The sequence below is a fragment of the Rhinatrema bivittatum genome, chromosome 4 (genome assembly GCF_901001135.1).
Source record: "Rhinatrema bivittatum chromosome 4, aRhiBiv1.1, whole genome shotgun sequence".
In the NCBI taxonomy this organism is placed as follows: Eukaryota; Metazoa; Chordata; class Amphibia; order Gymnophiona; family Rhinatrematidae; genus Rhinatrema; species Rhinatrema bivittatum.
Window position 1 is genome coordinate 79,006,890 of NC_042618.1, and position 22,327 is coordinate 79,029,216.

A 22,327-nucleotide genomic window follows, 5' to 3' on the forward strand; every position below is an offset into this window, starting at 1 on the left:
GTTCAATAGTTTTGTTTTTTAGAGTAGTTTCTACAATTTTTCTTGGCACTGAAATCAGACTCACCTGTTTTTAATTTCCTGGATCACCGCTGGAACCTGTTTTTAAGATTTACATTATATTGGCCACCCTCCAATTTTCAAGTCCAATAGACAATTTTAATGACAGATTTAATAATAGATCAGAACATATCAGAACGTTGCAAGCACCATACTGATGCATGTATAAGCATGAATATAAAAGATAAAACAGCAAACAGTAAAAATAAAGGGTAAACTTAGTTTTTAAAAAACTGGACATGGCTTTAATATAAAATAATGAAAGTATATAAAAAAGAAGAAATAGTATATTTTATGAAAAAAGGAACACAATAAGACCAACCAAAGCAGCCAAATTGATATTTTGAATAACCTACTGCAGCTTTCAGTTCCAGACAATTCTTGAGAATACTTAGTATCTGCCAATATTCTTGAAATAAATGCAACAATTGAAATGATGCTAAAATGTTGCAATTACACTCTTCTACAGCCTAAATGCTTCCAAAATGAATGTAGTCAAACTTTACTAAATCTGGGTCACTGAGAATGAAAATGATACTTAAAATTGTAGATTGGTTTTAGTTTTTGAGATATGCTACTGGGTCAGTATATTCAACCTTTGACTTGGGAATTGTGAAGGATAAGTGAGTTAGGAAGGGAAAGAATCTCAAATATTCATCTTTGACTGAATCTATGAATACATCTATGACTGAGTTTGGATAATACTTACTTTTTGGACACAAACAGTGTTTTACCATCAATTCCAGTTGGTCATGCAGTCCACATGGAGGAAAGTTATAACAACATGAAACAACTTTTGTGGTGCATAAACTATGATCAACATCAGTAGCAGCTTTGTGGTGACTTGAAAGTTGTTGCTCTCTTACTTGGTCTGCAGACTTGATATATAAAGTACTGTTGTTTCCTCTGTGAATGGGCTGGTCACATGAGAGATTCCCACTACATCAAAAGAGACTGGCCACTCCAGTAGTCATTGGATCCTGGGAGGAAAAGTATTCAGCAACCAGCACTTGTTGAATCAAGAAATATTTTGTTACCACCCTTTCAAATTAATCTATTGATGTATTTATTTAATAAATTTATATTCTGGTGATCTACAGTTCTCAATGGATTACATCATTGAAAACAATCAAAAACAATAATTACAAAATATCAATGAGCAAAATATTAGGAGCAAACAGACATAAACATAACAAAGCAGTCAAAAATGAAGTAGAGCAAGCAAAAACCATATCACATTGCATGTTTGTTAAGAAATTATATCAATCGGTACATTATGAAACAATCTTTATGATCAGAAGGTACCCACTTATTGGCTAGTCCTCTGCTAATAAATTTAAATGGCTTCAGACAAGAGCTCGGGCTTTCAGTTCTGTAACAGTGTTTGAATGGAATAAATTGTCATTACAGCTCCATAAGCAAGAAGATGTAAAACTATTTAGCAAAGGCCTGAAGACATTGTTTTTTGAACAGGCATTTGGGTGAAGTTGGATTGTTTTAACTTTTTATGTCATATTATATTGTCATGTTTTATTGTTATGCTATTGTGATGTTTTATGATTGTATTATTGTGATAGGTACTGGATAGATACTAGGAAGCTATGGAATAAAATTTTTCAAATAAATAAATTAATTTGCGGTTGCTAACTATCCCCTAGATTCATCAAAATGCAATACTTTTCATAGGGATAATGCCCATGATAAGGAAGAGGCACATGGATATGATAATGAGAGAGAGAGAGAGAGAGAGAGAGAGAGACTTTTTATAAGGCTTTCCTAGTAGTCAACTATTTATACCACTATAGGAGGGCCAGATAGTAACTCGAGGTGAGGATTTGGTGGTGGTCTAGGGTTTGGGGGCCAGTTTTTCATGCAGAGTGAGACATACAAACAACACAGTAGATCTCAGTAAAGATTTGACATGATTTGGAGTGAGGAAAGTCAGAGTAAGGTGAGATAACTTCAGTGTTCTCTTGCCCTAGTTTAATAGGTCTTCCAACCTGATTTCATGAGGTACTTTGTTCCATTCTGTCATGTGATGAAGAAAGCCTTATAACTTAGGAGAAGGAATCTCAAGGAAATTCTGTGATGTGGAGTGCAATGAGTGAGCAGGTTGATATTTCTGAACAGAAGAGGTTAAAAAGTGTGGCGCCTGGTTATGTAGAGCTTTGAAGACCAAGCACCTTACCTTAAACTGAACATGACTTGCAACAGGAAGCCAATGGAAATTAGCTAATGCAGGGGCAATATGGGCATGTACCATGGTGCCAGTCACATGGTGGGCTACTGAGTTTTGTACTAATTGCAAAGATTTGAGTGACGATGAGTGTAAGCCCAGTAACAGGAAATTGCAATAATCTAATGGTGATGGAATTAAAGCTTGAACAACAGTCCAAAAATCATAAGGATAAAGGAATGGTTTCACAGACCAAAGCATTCATATTTTGAAGTAGGATGATTTAATTAAAGAGTTAATATGCTGGTGGAACATGAGAGTAGAATCAACAATTATTCCTAGGTTCTGGGCATGAGTGGAAATAGAGATCATCTTACCCTCAAAACTGAAAGATGAGGGACAATCATTTATTTCAGTCCTAGCCATTAGGATGATCTCTATTTTATTAACATTCAAGAATATCCTGTTTACTGGGTCCAAGTCCTTATCCTAGTTATGCAATTCAATAACTTCGCCAAGGCATTGCCAGGTGTAAAAAAAACTGTATGTCATCAGCATACATGCTGAATGACACTTCAAATTTCTGAAGTACAGTGCACAGAGGTGAGAGATATATGTTGAACAGCAAAGCAAACAAGGAAGATCTCTGATGCACATTTGTAGACACAGCATGTGAGTCTGATATAGCATCACCAATCAGCACATGGAAAGTACATGCAGATAGGTAAGAGGAAAACCATGAAAGTACAGTGGAAGTGATACCCAAGGATTCTAAATGTCCCAATAGAATAAAGTGATCCAAAGTGTCAAATGGAGAGGAGATATCTAAGAGCACCAATAAATATTTGGTCCCAGAGTCAAATCTGGTCCTAATGAGGACAGAAGAGAGGTCTCAGTTTTGTGGTGGGCCTGAAAACCAAATTGGTAACCATAAAAAAATTGATGTTCATCAATGTATATTCTTGCAGTTGATTCAGCATTATTTTTTCCATAATCTTTGCAAGAAGAAGCATTGTAGAGATAGAGTAATAACTAGATAGTTTGTTGGACACAAAATAACGGTCTTCAATATGAGACAGACCAAAGCAATTTTAAAGTGTGGAACATATCCCTCAATAAATGTGGCATTAACCAGGTTGACTATAAAGCCTACCACCTTCTTACAAAGGACTAATGTATGCTGTTGAACATGTGTCAAAAGACTGTATGAGTCCTTCATTGTGCTAAGATTACAATCTACTTCAGCATTTGAGGGTGAGGAGAAACTCTCCTAATATGCGGATGACTCAGCAGGAGTCTCTCAGCATGTCAGACAGGACAAAGAGCCATTCAACAGGGAGATTTTTCTTAGAAAGAATTAAGCCATCTCCTCACAAGATGAATGAGTACATGTGAGGTGGCCAGGAGCTGGGAACTTTGACAGAGTTTACAATTTATAAAGCTCACAGGGCTGTGAGGCACCTCCACTGATACAAGTTGAAAATCATCTTTTTTTGGCATGATCAATGGCTTCCCTATAGGCAGTGAGTTTCTCCTGATAAGATAACAGGGAAGCTTCACATTTTTTCTTCTGACAGTGGTGCTCTGTCCTTTGAACCTCGCCTTTTTAGCTTTTAACTCAGCTGAGAAAATTGCTTTAACAGGTGCAATGGTATCTAATATTTCATGTAATGGCTTTTGCCATCTTTCTAGTAGGCTATTAGTTTCAATGGTTTGGAGGAGGTTAGGGGTCTACTGCTAAAAAAAATGGTCATGCACTCACCGTGAAACCATACACAGTTCTGACTCCCTGTGAAATGCCAGGTATGGCTGTTTAATCAGGCAGCTATCATGTGGTCTGACCAGGGAACAGCATGGAAGTCACAGTCCAAGGATTCATTGAGCAACCATGGGCTTAGCGTGAAAATTAGGTCCAAAGTATGGCCGAGCTTGTGTGTTGATTTATTAATCTGCTGGGACCAGCCCAATGCCTGCATTGATGTGAGTAGGTCTCTGCAGATGGTATTCAGAGGTAGATTAAAATCACCTAAAATAAAAGCATTTTTAAGATTGATGTTATTGGCAAGTTAAACAATCAATAAATATTGAATGCTGAGTCTGATGAAGAAGTTTGTCAAGGACATGGACAAAACTAAAGCAGCCTTCAAATACCTCAGCTTTAAATTTCCAAGATTAAGTGAAGCTAAAACAGAGGAAGGTGTCTTTGTTCGCCCTCAGATTCATGAACTTCTTTGACATGATGGGATAGATTTTATAAAATGCATGTGCGCGTCCATGTGCGCACGCTTCCCAGTTGCATACATGGATGCACCAGTTTTATGACATGCACGCGCTGGCACGCTCATGTTATAAAATATGTGGTCTGCACACACATGCATACCAGATTTTATAATTTGCGCGCATATGTGTGGACGGTGCGTGCAAGGGCGGGGGACTTTAGCAATTTTCGTGCAGCAATGCATTCTTGCCTTCCCCAGGTCCCTCCCAGTCTACTCCATTTAAGGAGGGGACTGGGAGGCAACTTTCCTACCCCCCTACACATACGTCTTCCCCTCTCCTCCCCACCCCCTAAACCAAGCTAAAGTCAGTTGCGTGCGCTGGCCAGCTGCTGGCGAGCGAGTCTCCAGGACGGTGAACAATGGCCCCTCGCCACCCAGAACACACCCCCAGCCTGCCCCTTTGAAGATGCCCGGCACTTGTACACGTAACGGGCTTTATGTGCGTGGCCGGGCCCCTTTGAAAACTGGCTTGGCACGCGAAAGGCCCGGCCACGCACATAAAGCACAGATTTTATGCACACAGCACGTTTATTTATTTATTTTATTTATTTAAAACTTTTCTATACCGTCGTTTAGCAGTGCACCATCACAACAGTTTACAGTTAGGCACAAATATGTGGTTTCTAAATTATCCAAAGGGTGCCATTATTATACGGTTACATAGTTCAATAATATACTCTAAATGGGGAATGGGTGTGGTTACCATTTACGATTAACTGTCTCATTTAATACTTAATTGTGAGAAGATAATAAAAATAAGCAGTTCTGCTTTTACTTGGTGACTTCCTGCTTTGTGTATGTGTTGTTATTCCGCTACCTCCTTGTGAAATGCTTTTTTGAAGAGCCATGTTTTTAAGCCTTTTTTGAAGAGTTTTAAGTCCTTCATTAGTCTTAATTCCAGGGGTAATGTGCTCTCTCTCTGACTTGGGTCAATTTTGCTGTTTTTACTGAGGGTATGGTTAGTAGTGCTTTATTGGCCGATCTGAGACTTCTTTGAGGGACATGTAATCGTAATGCGGTGTTTAGCCAGTCAGAATTTTCGTCATTTATTAGCTTATGAACTGTGCATAGTGTTTTAAATTGAACTCTTTGTTCTATTGGGAGCCAGTGTAAATCTGCAAGTGTTTGGGTGATATGATCTCTTCTGCCTTTACCAGTAAGTATTCTGGCAGCCGAGTTATGTAGTATTTGCAGTGGTCTGAAAGTGGTGTATGGTAATCCTAGGAAAAGTTTAAAATCCAGGCTGATGTATTTAAGTGTGCATTGCATTGCAAGGAAAAGACAGCATGGATAGCTTTCTAGTTAGTGGTAACACATTTGTTTTTGGAAACAACAAGGCAAACAACTATAAGGAGAGGACAGAAAACCTTCTCAAGGCGTACAAAAGCCTTGACTGCAACATGTCATCTAGATTGTTTTCCCACAAATGAGTGATGAGCATAGCGAGTGATTTCACCAGGACATTGCAGCAAAGGAGAAACAGTATCAGAGCAAATGGAGCCCATCAATGCTTGCAGACTTTTGCTCCACAGTGACAAGAAATGTTCCATTTAATGATTACAAGAGACAAGCCGAAAAGAGCAGAGTAGCCACTGAATAAGGACTAAACTATGTGCATATATATATAAAATAGATTTTTACCTTTTGTTTCATAGCAATTTTTATTTCTATAATCCTTTTGTTGGTTTAATTTTTAAAGTGTTAAATAAACAGGTCAGGAGAAATATTATGCAACCATAAATACATGAAATGAATTACATTTACAATTTATGATTGAAACCCTACTATCTACACAATAGACATAGAGGTTAAATATAAAAACTTAAATATCATGGAAACAGTAGCCAATCAGCTGGTTTAATTGTTATATTTGAATTCAACACATCAACATCTATAATAAATGACACATTTTATCGCTGAGGCAGATGAGTTCTAAAAATTTGTATACCAGTGTTGTCTGAAGAATTCTGATGATTTTCTCAAGAATTGGCCTGACTTAAAGCAACAGTAATATTAAGAATGTTCAAAATATCAACTTGGCTGCCTTATGAGCTCAGTTGTTCTGACCTTTTTTTCTCTTTTCATTTTTCATAATATATATTATCTCTTTTATTTTTATACTTTTGCTGTAATGCTAAAATGTTAATAGATTAGGAAATTTCAATAGGTCTCATAATTACAAAGTATGCATGCACTCGAGGAGTTTGCATAAATTCTCCCCCCCCCCCTTGTGTGCGCCACCCACAGATACATGAGGATTATAAAATCCGGTGCACATGTGCGTGTGGCCATCGGATTTTATAATATGTACGCGCCGGCGCGTTCGTGTTATAAAATCGGCGTGCATGCCGGGAACCACGCGCACCTTATAAAATCTGCTCCATAGCTAATCTACTTAGCATCTAGACATCCTTATTTTTCTTCTTAAAGACTATCTCAGGGTCTGATTTCACTGTCAGAAAGCAAATTATCAGGACTAAATAAAAAAGGCTTAGGTCTTATCAACATCTTACTTTGCTCATCAGATCTGCTGGAGTTGTTGTGGCACGATGGCGCTGGATACTGTGCAAGAAGCTCCTAGACTTACCTTTCTGTTTCTTTTTTGCTTATTTCTGACAGCTCCACCCACGGTAAGGATTGTGCATTCAGGCTTAGCCTGTAACATTGAAGAGGAGCGGTACTCAGAGCGAGTATACACCATTAGGGAAGGGGAGACACTGGAGCTGACCTGCCTCGTAACCGGCCACCCTCGGCCACAGGTGAGTTTGAAATCTGTAACACCCTATGGCATAGACCCGCAGAGAAGTGAAAGATAGGACATTTCGGTCCACAATATTAACATCTGAACTTGAAATTTTATTGAGAAATTATGAAAGGTTCATAATATATAAATTATGAAAGTTTTTCTTCTAAAAAAAATACATATTTGAACTGAATGGATATAGATCATACTGTGTGACCAAATCAGACATTTTTCTGTTCAATTTGAATCAGTCATAGGGATTCAAGTTTGGTGCTTATGATTTTTAGGCCTACAATCCAAATGTTTTATTTTTTATGTGTTTTTATGTCATAAAAAATTAGTCTGAGCAAATGAGAACAGTGTGTGAGTTTAAAGATCTGTGAGTCAATAGAAAAGGCTAACTATTTATAAAATCTTGGCTGGCAGTAGGCAGTAAGCACCATTTAGGCTTTATATTAAGATGTATGGTTCTGCTGCTAAGTTGAAGGCCCACTTAGCCTGACTTTAATTTGATTCAGAAAAAGGTCAAATGACATCTGGTGCTAAACTCCTACAATCTACTATTCTTGAAAATATTTTGGAGCTTTACTAACTACATGGTCAGAATCCAACCACACAATTTTTTATTTTTTTTTTTTGCAATTTATATACATTTTTGGGTGGCATGAAGTATGTGTATAATGTATTTATTTTTAGAATTGCTTTTTCAGATGTTTAAGAAACATTTTCACACAAGATCAACTGCACATTACCTATATCAGCTTTCCCAGGAACAACTTTTAATAATTTGATTTTCTGGAAGAGCATTCTAAAAGGAAGACAGTCTTAATCTGTTTACATTTTTGCCATTGTTATTTATTTACACCTTTGATTTATTAACTACCCATTGGGATAGCTCTGGTTGGAATACAAATATAGTATTAAATATATAATATAGTTTTGAACAAAGTTCAAATATAACATAAATAAAAATATAACAGTTGACAAAAAACAAAATAAATCGGATCTGGGTCCGGGCCAAGGCCCAGGTGTCAGGAGCTGGCCTTTGGGCCAGGTCATAGTGTTGGGCCTGGGTCTGGGCTGAGACCCCGGTGTTGGGACCTGGCCACCAGGTTGGGTCGCAGAGTAGAGCCTGGGCTCAGTCGAGATCCAGGCATCAGGACACGGCCTCTGGGACAATTTGTGGCATCAGGCCTTGGTCCAGGCCGAGGCTGCGGCATCAGAACCCAGCCTTTGGGTTGGGTTGTGGTATCAGGCCTGTGTCCAGGCTGAGACCCCGGTGTCAGGACCTGGCCTTCATCAGATTACCTGACAGATCAGGTAAGTATTTTTTTTTTTTTAAATTTTCAGGGGTCTCGGACAAGACTCTGTCATTGCCCATGCCTCTTCTGAGACCCCGACATCGTGCTCGGGCCTAGCCCACAGCCTTTGCTTTAGGCCTCGGCCTATGCACTAGGCGAGGCACCAGCTTCAGACTTTGGCCAAGGTCGCAGCATTGCACTCAGGCATAGGCTGTGGTCCCTGCTTTGTGTCTCGGCCTATACTCTAGGCAAGGCCCTAGTTTCAGGATGGGACCTAGGCCCAAAGCATTAGTTTAAAATGAAACAAACAAATTGGGTTTGTTCCATTCAGGGGGACCATGAGTCAATTCAGATGAAACGAATTAGCCTTATTTGTCACGTTTGGCACTTTCGTTTTAAATTAATGCACATCTCTACCGGCATATGTGCAGGATGTACCGATATAGTGTATGACACCTCTGTCTTGTGTACAGATATGGGTTTTTTTGTGTTATCATATCTTTTAGTTGATCTTCCATCTTGAAGGTGGCTTGCACTGGTCACATCTGAAATGTCATCTGATGTAACAGACTTAAAACTTGGATCATTTCTTGTCACTGCTTGGTACCGGATGACCTAGAAAAAAAACTATGAATGGAGGAAAAACAAAGTTATTCTTTACTTTATAACTTGAACCTATGGAAATCCATTTTTCTTGAAGGCTGTATGGCGGTTTCTTCACATATGGACTCACTCCATGAGCAGTGCCTAGAAAGCTGAAGCCTGGGAGGTATAGATTTGTTTATTTCTAAGGGCAAATGTCCAATTTCTTGTAGCTTATGATTGTGTCTGAGATTTTTGGAAAGTTCTCAGTTCTTTGGAGGAGACCATCTTCAATGACTTCAGGACTGCCATAGTGCTGCTCAGTTCTTCTCCACATCATTGCCAGGCCTGCTGAGGGATTGTCTATATGTACTCATCTTAACCACTTCACAAATTCTGAAGTCTCGCTCCCCAGTGATTTACTAACAGCTCCATTTCTTCACTGGCGGTGATGTTCAGGACTTTGAGGATGCTTTTGAATGTAGATCTTCATGTTCTGTAATTCTCAGGATGATCATCAAACTGATGCCAACTGAGCAGGATGCTAGGGAGTACCACGGCCCCATCATAGGATCTATTTCATAATTTTAAGTTTTGGAGAGATACGGGAGAGGTGTCAGGGGTGCGTTTACTGAGGACAGGTTTGAGTGGACTAATTTCAGTGACTTTGAAACCTAAGAGCATCTGTAAAGGCTGGAGTACTGGGATGCAGTTTCTTTTAAACTCTCAATTCTTTGTTGTGCTTGTGCAATAGTGTCCTGCACTAGATTGTACAATACAATATCGAGGCATGTATCAGTCATGTAAAACTTTTTAATCATACTCCTAAAAATTGTATATGTTAATACATGTGCGATAATGATGAATCGCAATAAATACATATTCACAATTTTTAAATGCAAAAAATTGTGATTATGTATGTATTCTGATTCATGATTATTGCATGTACAATTTTTAGGAGTATGATTAAAAAGTTCTACATAATCAATAGATGCCTCAACTGTCTATCTGTTTTGTGAGGATCTAGTATATTACTTCATTAGTTAATTTGACCTGTTGCATTAGATTGTCACATTCTAGATCACTGCCTTGTGCAGGTCTGTCTCTTCAATACTTCCTCCAGTATTGATTCTGTTAAGAATGTGAGGTATCTGTTTGACTGGAGTTGGTAACATTTATAACTGCACTTGAGTTGGCTTATGGCTTATTGAATTTCTTTGATACCTTCAGTGCTAACAAGCTGCTTTCTATCAGACTGCAATTCTTCCCACATTTTACTAACCACCTTCAGTTTTTTCAGATTCATTATTTTCTAAGCCTTTGGCTGTCAAACATGTTTCCTAGTAAGAGCAGCCTTGGCTGGGGGAGCATCCTCATTTACATTATCAATGAGCTTCCTGTTTATAGGAGTATTTTCTGCAATTTTGACAATAGTAAGACTGACAAGATCAGATTACAGCTCTTATCAGCCCAACACTACTTTTAGGGTAGTGATGCAATTACTGCTAAGGGAGGGAGCTAGCTGCAGATTTGAAACTTTGCTTATTAGCTGACTTTTCACATATGAATGAACTAGAAGAGATACATGCAGCAACTACACTCTGTGTTTGAATTTGCAGAAGGAATCCTCTATACTTACTCCCCTGAAAAGTCCATACAATTAGACTTTTGCTGTATCCTCTGGTTAATAGCTCCTTTAGGTTTTCAACATGTTTTTACTGTACTACCTTTGGTTGCTCGATGTCTAGTGTGAGTGCCTAGATAATCAACTAAACCCCTTCTCCAGATGCAGATATAAGATAAACTCAGTTCTTAGTAACCAAAAACATTTATTTGAATGAAGAACAATTCAATACTCACAGTAGATGACAAGGTCCCATGAGTTATGAAACAGGATGATGAGACTTATACAGCTGTAACAAGTTTCTCTGACAGTTGACAGTAGCTGTGGATTCATATTAACTAAGAGGTGAAAAGATGATGCTTCTCAGTATTTGAAAGAGGATGAGAACAAGTTGTTATCCTGCCAAGAGCCTTCTCTTAACTGAAAGTCCCTGCAGGAAGTAAACTGTCCTAAGCATTCCTAAGGTCAAGAGACCAATAAGAAGAGGAGAAAAGCATAGAGAGAGACATAGAGCAAACAGAAATAGAGCTCAGAAACATTTGAACAAAAACCTGTCAGGAAAAGGAGCTCAAGCAAAGCAAAATGGTGGAAAAAACCCAAACCATAAGCGCGGATAAAGTGAAACAGAAGATCAATAGTTCCCTGTCCACAATTTTGTGCTGTTCACAATTTGCATTTAATAAAGAGTAGCAAATAAGAACAGGCTTACAGCAACACAAAATTAGCCGTCCCTCAACACGCTCCACATTTTGAGAACTGCATTGGGAGGGACCAAGTCACATATCTCACCATAATTAAGAGAGGAAGCTCACAAGTCTCGCAGTTAACAGAGGAAAAATCTCGTATGGTATTTATCACGGAGTAGGAAAATAGTAGTGCTCCACACCTTGCAGAGACTCTAAGCTAAGCAATATCATAAGATGACACAGGGTGGCAGTGTAAGAAAGAAATATATACATAAATACACTGCAGAGACAGAACATCCATTGCAGAGACAGAACATCCACCTCCCATTTAGATTACTTCAACCTGCTCTTTGTGGGCCTCTCACTGAACTGTCTTTCCCCACTGAAATATATTCAAAATTCAGCTAAATGACTTATCTGTTTTCAGCATTGTTAGGACCATGTAACTCCACTTCTCAAGTCACTATACAGGCACCTTGCCCACTTCCTCATATAGTTCAAGCTTCTCTAGCTTATCTAAAAATGCATTCACTCTGTAGCTCCTCATCTCTTCTCTTTTCTCTCCCTATGCCCTTCGTCGTAAACTCTGTTCATTCATCAAATTGCTCTTATCTGTTTCCTTCTCCAATGTGAACTCCTGACTCTGCACTTTCTGCCTTGTTGTGTCATGTGCCTGGAATAGACTTCCTGAGTTTGCGCATTATAGGTCAAATTTTAAAAGCTTTGCATGCACAAAAACTGGGGATATGTGCGTGGCTGGGCCATGCGCGCCGAGCACATTTAAAAAATGTCCTGGCCATATGCGCAGAAGTTCCCAGCTCGGTAAAAGGAGCTGGGCGGGAGCCGGCTTGGACAGTGGCCATTAGGCCCTGTCCCGGGGAAGCACGTGCCTGCAGCCGGCCAGTGTGCGGAACTTACTTCATTATGTAAGATGAAGGAAGTTCCAAAATGTAAAAAAAATGGTAGGAAGAGGGGTTTTAGGGGTCGGGGAGGAGAGATGTAAAGGGAGGCAGAGTAGGTAGGGGTTAGGTAAGTTCTCCTGAAGTCTGCTGCTTAGTTGGAGCAGACTGGGAGGAAATTGGGGAAAGGCCTTTTGTGTCGCCACAGTTTAAAAAAAAATCACCCCCACTTGCGCGCATGAGTCATCGCGCACATGTTATATAATCGGCGAGGCCATATGTGCGTGCCGATTCAGCCGCATGCACATGGATGCTCGCATGGTTTTTCAAAACTACCTCTATGCTTTCCCCTCCGGCCATATTCAAATCCAGTTTAAAGCTCACCTTTCTGAAGCTGCTTTTAAATCCTAAGTAGGGTTCTGCAATAAATACACTTCCTACAGACTATTGTAAGCTCTGTGGAGCAAGATAGGTCTTCTGTGTATCTGTACAGGGCTGTGTCTATCCAGTGATTTAGGTGCTCAATTTTTTTTTTTCAAAATCTCTCTCCAAGACTCTGACAGAAAACCATTGTATCAGTCAATGAGTTCAGTTTCTCTAAGCATTTAGTTCATTTTAGTCCAGTTTATTCTTTTCTGAGTCCAATTATTTTTGCTGGTAATTGCAGAAAAAATATGCTGCATTTCTCCTCTATCTAGTAAGGAATAAATCATGCATGAGTCATTTTCAGCTTTACAGATACATTAATTGCCTCTTGTGAATGTGAACACTGTTGAGGGAAACTACTGTATGTACAGTAAGTCTGAGGCAAATCACAGTAGAAAGGTAATGGTATTGTGGCACACCATTCATAACTCAGAAGTAATTATTTTCCAGCCTCTGAATAGTGTATTAGACTAGACTTACATTAGAATCCGCAACTTTGCCTGATAGATGAGTGCATTAAATTTAGAGACATTTCAGCTGGATTGCCAGTAGCTCTTAGTGACCAAAGATGATATTTAGAATATTGATAATGCAATAAGAAAAAGATATTAAGAAGGCAATGTGTAGGGTAGATAGCCTTATGATTTTTACATCCTTGCCATACATAAATATACTATCCCAAGAGTGATACTTCTGAGAAAGTTATGACTGCTAAAAATGAGAATTGATTGTCATTGTGACATAATATCTTTTGTAAAGAGATCATTCAGATTGTCCAGCATTAATAAGTATCATATATGTTTTATAAGCATTTTGAAGAGGAAGGGAGTTTATTCTGGTTCCAGTTTGCTGAACAAAAAAAAATAATAATAAAATCAAAAGAAATGGACCCCCTCCTGATGAAGAAAAGGGCAGGAACAATCCCCAGTTGTTCCTGCCCTGCCAATCTCTATCTAAAAATGTTGCCAGGATATTTCTATACAACAAAATGACACTGACCATAGGGCCTTGCTTCTTTTTTTCTGGATACCCCTATGGAAGGGGTTGGGGGGAATTTAGGGGAAGATGGCAGAAGCAGTGGGATTTCTACTTCTCAGATCTTTCTAATTTTTGTTTTTCAATACAATGAAATAGTATTTTGTCAAATGTTTTCATTTAATTTAAAAACATGCTTGTGTCATAGTTTTCACATACTATTTGCTAAGCTGTTATCATTGTATACAGAACCCTACTGAATTTTTACTAAGAAGACTATACCATTAGGGTAGGTAAGGAACAAGGGGTCCATATTCAGCCGCTGAACGGTATATCCAGCTAACTTTAGACCTGCATGCAGCATGGCCAGAGTTAACCAGCCAGAGTTAACCTAACCACCTAATTATATTCCTCCTTGAAATACCTACCACTCGCACCAGGAATGCCCTGATATACCCAGATAAGTCACCGAATATCACAGCTAAGCCATTTAAATAATTAACTTTTCAGCTATCCATCTAAATGGCTTTGAATATCTACCTCAAAACATTCTACCGGTAAATGGTTTATACCTCCCCCATGTGGGAGACGGTGTTGACTGCTTCTTACTGCTGTAAAAAGTAGAAACATCTTGAAAGGGTTGGATTTTTATTAGATTTTTGAGCAGGCATTATGTTGTTGTTCCTGTTCCTATTTTATATTGTTTTAGCCTTTTGGAAAAGGGCCTTTTGGGCCTTAAGGATTAAGGTTTTTGTTTAGAAAAGTAAAAGGGATGTCTTTTTTTCCAAATTTAAGGAATATTATTTCCTTTTGGACATGTGTGTCATTTCTGTTGAAGGACTTTTTTATCCACTCTTTGTTCTTTTTATTTGGTCTTTGAAGACTATTTTTTTATTCTTACTAATCAACTAAATTCCCCATGGCCAAGGGAATTTAGTTGCCATCATTATTTTATTTATTTATTTGTAAAATCTATTAACCGCAAATTATAAATAAGATTGAGCTAAGTGGTGTGCATAAGAACATAAAGCATCAATAATATAATACAAGTGCAATACAAGCATAAAACAATAAAAACATACTAAAATTCTTCATTAAGAACAATTATGTTTTCTCTGGGCTTTTTAATTAAAACCAGCATTGGAATATGCCTTAGTAAATAAGTATACTTTTAACTGTTTGCAGAAAATGTATATGTCCGCAGTGTCTCAAATGTCGGGTCAGTGCATTCACAATTAAGGTCCTACTATGGAAAAAGCTCTCTTGCTAGTTTCTACATAGTATTCTGATTTTGGAGAAGGTAGAGGTAATAGAATTTCATCTTGAGAGCGCAATATTTTTCCTGGTCTATACAGACCTATTAGCTGGACTATTAGAGAGGAGTTTTCAGAGGAATCTCTTACCCATAGAGATACAGTGACCCTTAAGAGGTCATGCATGGAATGGATCTATATTCATTCTTGGGAGCAAGAGAAGATTGGGATGAAAGGAGAACCATGGCACCAATCCAGTGTTCACCACTGAAGTATCATCAGTATATTCTAGGAGGAGTTTGGATAAGAAGTAAGAAATGTACTCTTGACTTCTGCATCAAGTTATGAGTAACTGAATTATGCCAGCTAGACTAAATCAAGTATCATGTCCACCAATCTGGACAAAACTCCAAAGCTCCAAAACTCTCTGAAATTGGGATGGGATATGGAAAGAAAAGATCCAATTAAATTTATTGTAAAAGGATTATGTAATGGATTGCAATGACCAAGGACTTATAAATTGTTATTCATTTCACCTTATAATCAATTATCACTAAAGTTACGTTGGGACCACATTTATCATCCAGCTCAATTATTGCAGTAAATGTTAAAAACTGTGAAAGCAACACTCGGGACCTTGGAGAGAAATCTCCCCCTCCCCCACCGCCCCCAACAGGGAATCTTGAAAGGTAATGATTTTATGGAAGGTATAGGAAGTTTGGGCTTCTTAAGCCCTTAAAGGTAGATTTTAAAACGTACGCGCCAATTTTATAACATGCTCGTACCGGCACGTGCATGTTATAAAATACATAATTGCTGGATTTTATAATCCACGCGCGTATGTCCAGGTGGCGCGTGAGGGGGGGTAAAGTATATGCAAACTTGCGCGGTGACGAGATTGGGGCTCCCCCGGTTCCCTCTCAGTCTGCTCCAATTTAGGAGCGGACTGGGAGAGAACTTTCCTATCCCCTACTCTAACCTCCCTTCCCCTTCCCCTCTCCTCCCCACCCTCTAAAACCCTTTTAAAGTTTTTTTTTACCTTTTGTTTTGCAAGTTACTTCAGGGCCCGACCTGAAGTAACTTGCACGTGCCGGGACAGCAAGGAATGGTGCTGTCCTGGACTGCCCCCTGGACCACCCCCTCCGCCTCCCAGACCGCCATGCTCCGTCCCCCAGACTGCCCCCTTTTGAGGCCCCAGCATTTACACGCATCCCGGGGTTTACTCGCGTGGCTGGCCCATTTGAATATTGGCCCGGCACGCATAAGGCCTGACCATGCACATAAACTCCGGCATTTACGCGCACCTGGGTTTTAAAATCCAGCCTTTAGATTTGAAGTTGGCCCTTGGACTCCAGGACCAAGGGCCATCAGCCCAAGAGTTACAATTTCAATGCTGAAATTGAAGGATAAACCAAATATAACTACAGCTTTAGAAAGTATATAGCAAGTTTGGCTTGTGGTTGCAGACTTAGATTAGGCCACATATTTGACTCAATTGGATTTAAAACAGTAATGAAAAATTGTATGGATCTGAAGTTGATTGTCAGACTTCAATATTAAGTTATTTTAACTTCACCCTCCAGGAGACATTCCAGAATATATTAGATCTTTATTGAACAATGGTTGTGCTTAATTTGGAGGGGGTTGGGGCACGGATGCAACTGTCGTATGTCTGTTGTGAGTTATCTAAGCCATTATTTATTTAGGACAGTGTCGATCTGTCTTTCCTAGTTCTAGTTGTCATTTCTTTGATATCCTAATAAAGCATTAGTGCAATTTAATGGCTGTTGTACCAGATGATGTTGATATGGGTGTCATCAGGGTCATCACACCTGAATGGTTGTCTTCAATTTGGATATTGTGGGGACCCAGATTGTGTCGATATTGACTCTGGGAGCCGTGACGCCTCTCTGGCTCCCTTCGGCATCCTGCCCCCTTCCCATCCCCGACACAATTGCATGTTACACATTAATCTTGGTATGAATCGGCCGCAACTTTTATTAACATAACAGTTAATATGAACTCAACATTATAACACTTCACCCACCCAGGCCAATCCTTCGGTCCCCACCACTACTGGGACCATGCCCCTTTTCGCCGCCCGCCATGATTCTAGCAAGGCGACATCACTTCCGACTCCCCGCCGCATTTACAAGCAAGGGGGCCCTGCCTACAGGCGTGGTCCCCACCCCTTTGACAACCTGCCTTTTGTCAGCCCCGCGGCTGACCTATGTCCAATAATTCTCTGTTGGCCTGGGTACCCGTTACCAGTGCCAGGTAGTTTTTACACTTGCCTGGTGCCCCACCAAACCAAACCGTAGCTGCGGCCCTTTTACACCCATGTATAGTTCCTTTCGAGTGCCTCCTGTATTTCGTTATTGAAAAGGTCATACCCGATATCAGATAGGTGTACCCTGTCCTGCCAGTAAAAACCCTCGCACTGTTCATCGGCCCATGTATTCCATATCTGACAGCCCCCCATGCGCACCAACCAACCCCCTACCTGTCTGTTTAACTTCTTCTGGCCTCTCCCCCATAACTTTTGATTTGCAAATTTAATGCGTGATATTATGTCGGACCAGCAAATAAGCGCTCCCGGGAACCCTGATTGTATTTCCCGTCGGTCCCTCTTTACTTGCCATAACAGCTATCTGCATGACATTGCCCCTAAATCATTCCCACCCAGGTGTATTATTATGATGTCCGGTCTGGTCAATGAATCTCTCTTGACCCGTAGTATGGGCAGTAACTGGTCCCAGCACATTCCACACTTCCCCATCCAAGTGATGTGCACCCCCCGACATGCCAGACCCAGATGCGGGCCGTATCTGCGCTGCCGTGCCCTCTGTTCCACCCAATGCACGAATGAGTGCCCCACGATCCACACCTATACCGACCTAGGACACAATTCTTCAATTAAAAATAAGCAAATTAATCGACATGTTTGTAATGCGCTGGCTCGATCCAGCCTGACGTAGGAATTTACCGCAGCAGAGTGCCATCTCCCTATCTGTTGTATGGCCTCCGTTGTCAACCCTGCCTACGCTGTGCTAGTGGCCGCTCCTATTCTGAAGGAGTGTGTCCCAAAGTTATCTGCATTCTCTCCCACCTCATTTAAGGTTCGCTTGAGTATCGCTGAAAACTGGTATTGCGTTAAGGGGGCCCCGTCCGCATGTATAAGTAAATGCTCCCCCTTTATTGGTCACACGGCTTGATATTTCTCCAAGTTAACCACCTGGCAAGTGACCTGATTGTGCAATCGTCTTAGTGTCATGGTAGCTCCTCGCCCCAATTGATCTGTTTTGGACCTTGGTATAAACATCCTCAGCATGTCCCCCTGCTTTGTGACATTTCGCATCAACATTCCCATGTGATCAACGTCCTTCTTAGATGCTGCCACCAACTCGCCAATGCGTAGCGCGCCGAAGAAGGCCAGTGTAAAAGCTAGTCTAAATAACTGTGTCTCGAATGTTGAATTGCATATGTCGCCCAACCTATGCCATAGTAATATTAACAAATCTTGTGTTATGGGATGCCGCCCATCCCTCTGGACCCTTAACCTCCTTCCCCAACCCTTCAACATTTTTCGAGACAGAAATCCTTTGGTAGGGCCCCCCCTACCTTGGGCTGCTATGAAAAATGCCAGCCCAGCTAGCTGCTTTACCACCATGCCCCTGGACAGTCCCGCATCCTTGGCCCATGATATGTATGTCCCAATCTGTTCCTCTGCCACCGGTCCTTCTTTCCAAGCATGCTGTCTCAGGAAGGAGTGTACTCTCCTGTATCACCTGCAATAAGCATCCCACGTGGTGGGAGCCATAGATCGCCGCAACAGATCTAACGTGGTTGGTGACCAATTGCCCATACATGCTCCGGTATTGGAGTTCCAGCTCGTTGGCGTCGGGTACCTGTTTGCAGAACAAAGATCATTTAGCACGAGATAGCGAATCCTTCACACCATTACACGCCCCTGGAACATGACGCACCTTTACCGTGGTATTAATGCGCAAACTACTTAGAACTACCTGCCGAAACAGGTCCGCCACCCGTGGACATTTTGCTGACTGTCTGTTGATGACTGAAACCATGGCTTGGTTGTCACATAAGAAGATGATGTGTTTGTTCCACAAGCACTCCCCCCAGATTACCAACACCACCCATAGAGGAAAAAGCTACAGGAATGTTATATTTGCTGTTTTCCCTTCATTCACCCATGTGGACGGCCATTGCACAGCGGCCCATGCACCCTGACAGTACACGCCGAATCCCTATCCTCATGAAGCATCTGAATGAATGTCCAAGTCATGGCTTGAGACCAGGGGCTCACCAGATGTTGCACCTCTGCCGTCGCCACGGCTAGTCTGCGCAGGAAGGCTCTACCCATTGGAATTACTTGGCAGGCAAAGTTAAATGCTCCCAACATTGCCTGCATCTCCCGGAGTGTCATCTTTTTGCCTTGGATGCCTTGTTCAGTAGGTCACGCAATTTTTGGAGTTTGTCCGTTGGCAGCCTGGATATCATCCTCTTAGAATCCAACTCAATGCTGAGGAAGCACATGATGGTAGTTGGCCCCTCCATTTTCTCTTGTGCGAGCAGAACTCCAAAATCCTCCGCCACCTCCTGAAAGGTACGTAACAGGCGAGCTGCCGTCTCTGTTCCTGCCAGACCGACGAACACGAAGTCGTCCAAGTAGTGGATTATATTGTCTGACTGGGCTCTTTTTGCCGTCACTCAGTGCAAAAATGAACTGAACGCTTCAAAATAGGTGCAGGACACGGAGCAACCCATGGGCATGCACTTGTCAAAGTAATACATCCCACGGAACTTGAAGCCCAGCAATGGAAAGCTAGATGGGTGGACTGGCAGCAGCCAAAATGTCGACTTGATTTCCATTTTTGCCATGACTGAAGACTTCCCGCACCTCCAAAGAAGAGTGATCGCACTGTCAAATGAGGCATATTGTACGGAGCATTCTTCTTGTGGCAGGTGGTCATTAACCGAGAGCCCCGGTGGGAATGATAGGTTTTGGATTAGTCTGTATTTGCCTGGCTCCATCTTTGGTACTACCGCCAGGGGAGGTAATACCATATTTTGGAATGGAGGTGCCGCAAAAGGGCCTGCCATTCTGCCCAAAGACAGCTCAGTGTTTAACTTGGCCTGCACTATTTCTGGATGTCTTGTTGTCGTTGCTGCATTGTTTGCTGTTAACTCCCTGATCTGTCCTTGGTAAGGAATTCGGAATCCTTCGCTAAAACCACTGGCAATCCTCCCAGCATCCTCTTTCCTTGAGTACTTCCCAAGCCATTCTAACATTCTGTCCAGTCGAATCGGTGAGGCTGTTTTTGCCATTGCCTTGGTTCATTTCCTTGAGGGAGAACTCCCCGTGGCCATCTTCTTTGTACATTTGTTTGCTGGATGAGGTGCCGTGCAAATCAAGCAAACGTACTTGAACCTGCAATCTTTGAATGTGCGAGATGATTTGTTAAATCTCTAGCAGGCGTTATTTTGATTGCTCGCCAGTCTGCCGTAAGCTGCTTCCTTGGATGATGTCCTTGTTGCTGTTCTTCAATGCCCCCCCGCGACGCCAGCTTTGTTCGTCATTTGTTTTAACCATAAGTCAACATTGTGGGTCCCCCATGACATCGTTCCAGACTCCTCCATCTTGTCCCGGAAGTGCTCGTCATGATTTAGCCACGCCCAGCCTTCGTATGCTCTTTGCGTCTCCAAAATTGTGTCTGTATACCCGAGCATCGGCCCGCATTGCGATGGATCGTCTTTTGTTATGACACTCATCATTCTGAGATATGCTCTGGTCCAAGTCCATATGTTGCACTGTATGGTCTTGCTGTCCTCTGGCAGTGTATCCCTGCCTTTGTTCTTTTTTTTTGTCTCTTGAGCTTCTCCTCCCTTCCATAAGTCAGAAGATGTCGATTTATTTTCTCTTTTTAATCCTTTTTCACAGCTTCCTCGGCATGCTTACCCATAAAGGGGCTACACTGTTCGCTGGTGTCGAGGCTGTTGCCACCTCTCCATGTGCCGACTGTGTCCGGGTTGTTGTCCTTGGCTGCGTTATCGGAGTCCAAAGATGAGCTGCTGTCACTGGAACTGTACAATTCTCCTCCGCTTTCTGCCTCCTTTCCTTTTTGATTCATGCACTACCGCTGTGTCAGCGGGAGGCTGTTCAATTGAAACATTAGGCTCGGATAACTCACCCAGCTGTTGTGGCTCCTGCCCTGCTTCTGCTGCGACTGTGTCCCCCACACGCTCCTCTGGTAGTATCATGTCCTCTCCGTCGCTATCGATCGTTGCCCTGGTTGTCTCGCTGCGTTGGGTCTCTCTTTTGGACTGACTCTTGGCTGCAGTGTTACTACTATTTTTTTCTCTTGCCATGCGTCCAGCACGCCCGCTGCTCCCTGCTTCCGGTGGATTCTCATCTTCTCTCCCCTGGGCGTCTTGGTTGTTCCGCATGCCCTGCTGTCCTGGCCAATATCCCCATGGACATACTGGGTATGGCATCCCTCCAGCATAGGCCGTTTGTGATCATTGCGGGAATGTGTTCAGCCCTGGGTTGCTGTTACTGCCATCGGTGCTGGCTGGTGGCATCCAAGGTCCGCAGGCCCATTGTGGAAGAAACCTCAGTAAATATGGGAAACCCATACTCTGTGTCTGGTCTCCCGTGCCTGGGTTCGCACCTGCGGTGTTATTCCTGCAGTTTACTGCTGTCGTTCTCCACCCCCTGTTTCGTTGTTGGGCCCATGTTCTCCATGCGCCACGATCCTTGTTCCGCTCGTTCATACGCTCGGTACTGTGTTGCGGGGGCCCTTCCACGACCTCTCCCCTCCGCCATCCTCATTCTCCTTCGGCTCTGTGTGCCCTGAATAGAGGCGCCCCTCTGCCCCATGTAGCGGGTTCTCGGTCCCCTTCCCATATTCAGATTGGGTACTCACTGTGTTGCTGCTCTTGCTCCCCCTCTTGTGCTTGGTGCCTTCTTCCTTCCCCCTCCTGGGTGGTGCAGCTGCCTGGCATGGAAGGCCCTCGCCCTGTACCCTGATGCCTTTTTCTGTTCTTGCTGGGTCCTCTGCAAGAGCTGTGGAGGGCAGTGTAAATTTCTTTTATTTATTTATTTATTTATTTATTTATTTACTTACTTACTTACTTAAATTTGCCACTGTGTGGTGCTCTGTTTTGTATCCCACGTGGCTGCTAGCCTACCTGGCTGCTCCCGGTCCTCTGCCTGTGGTCCGCCCGGGTTTTTTTTTTTTTAATTGTTATTTCCTTCTCAGCCGCGATGTAATCGCCACGTCCATGCGCAATTCTCCACTTGGG

The 22,327-nt window shown here is 41.8% G+C and overlaps 1 protein-coding gene across 1 annotated transcript in view; it reads left to right on the top strand.

Moving 5' to 3' along the window:
* MDGA2 (MAM domain containing glycosylphosphatidylinositol anchor 2) overlaps positions 1–22,327 on the top strand; it is a 1,648,575-nt gene that overhangs the window by 541,762 nt on the left and 1,084,486 nt on the right. Inside the window, exon 2 of the mRNA XM_029598388.1 lies at positions 7,132–7,271. Within this exon, the coding sequence (XP_029454248.1) occupies positions 7,132–7,271 (140 nt within the window). The remainder of the gene's footprint in view (positions 1–7,131; positions 7,272–22,327) is intronic.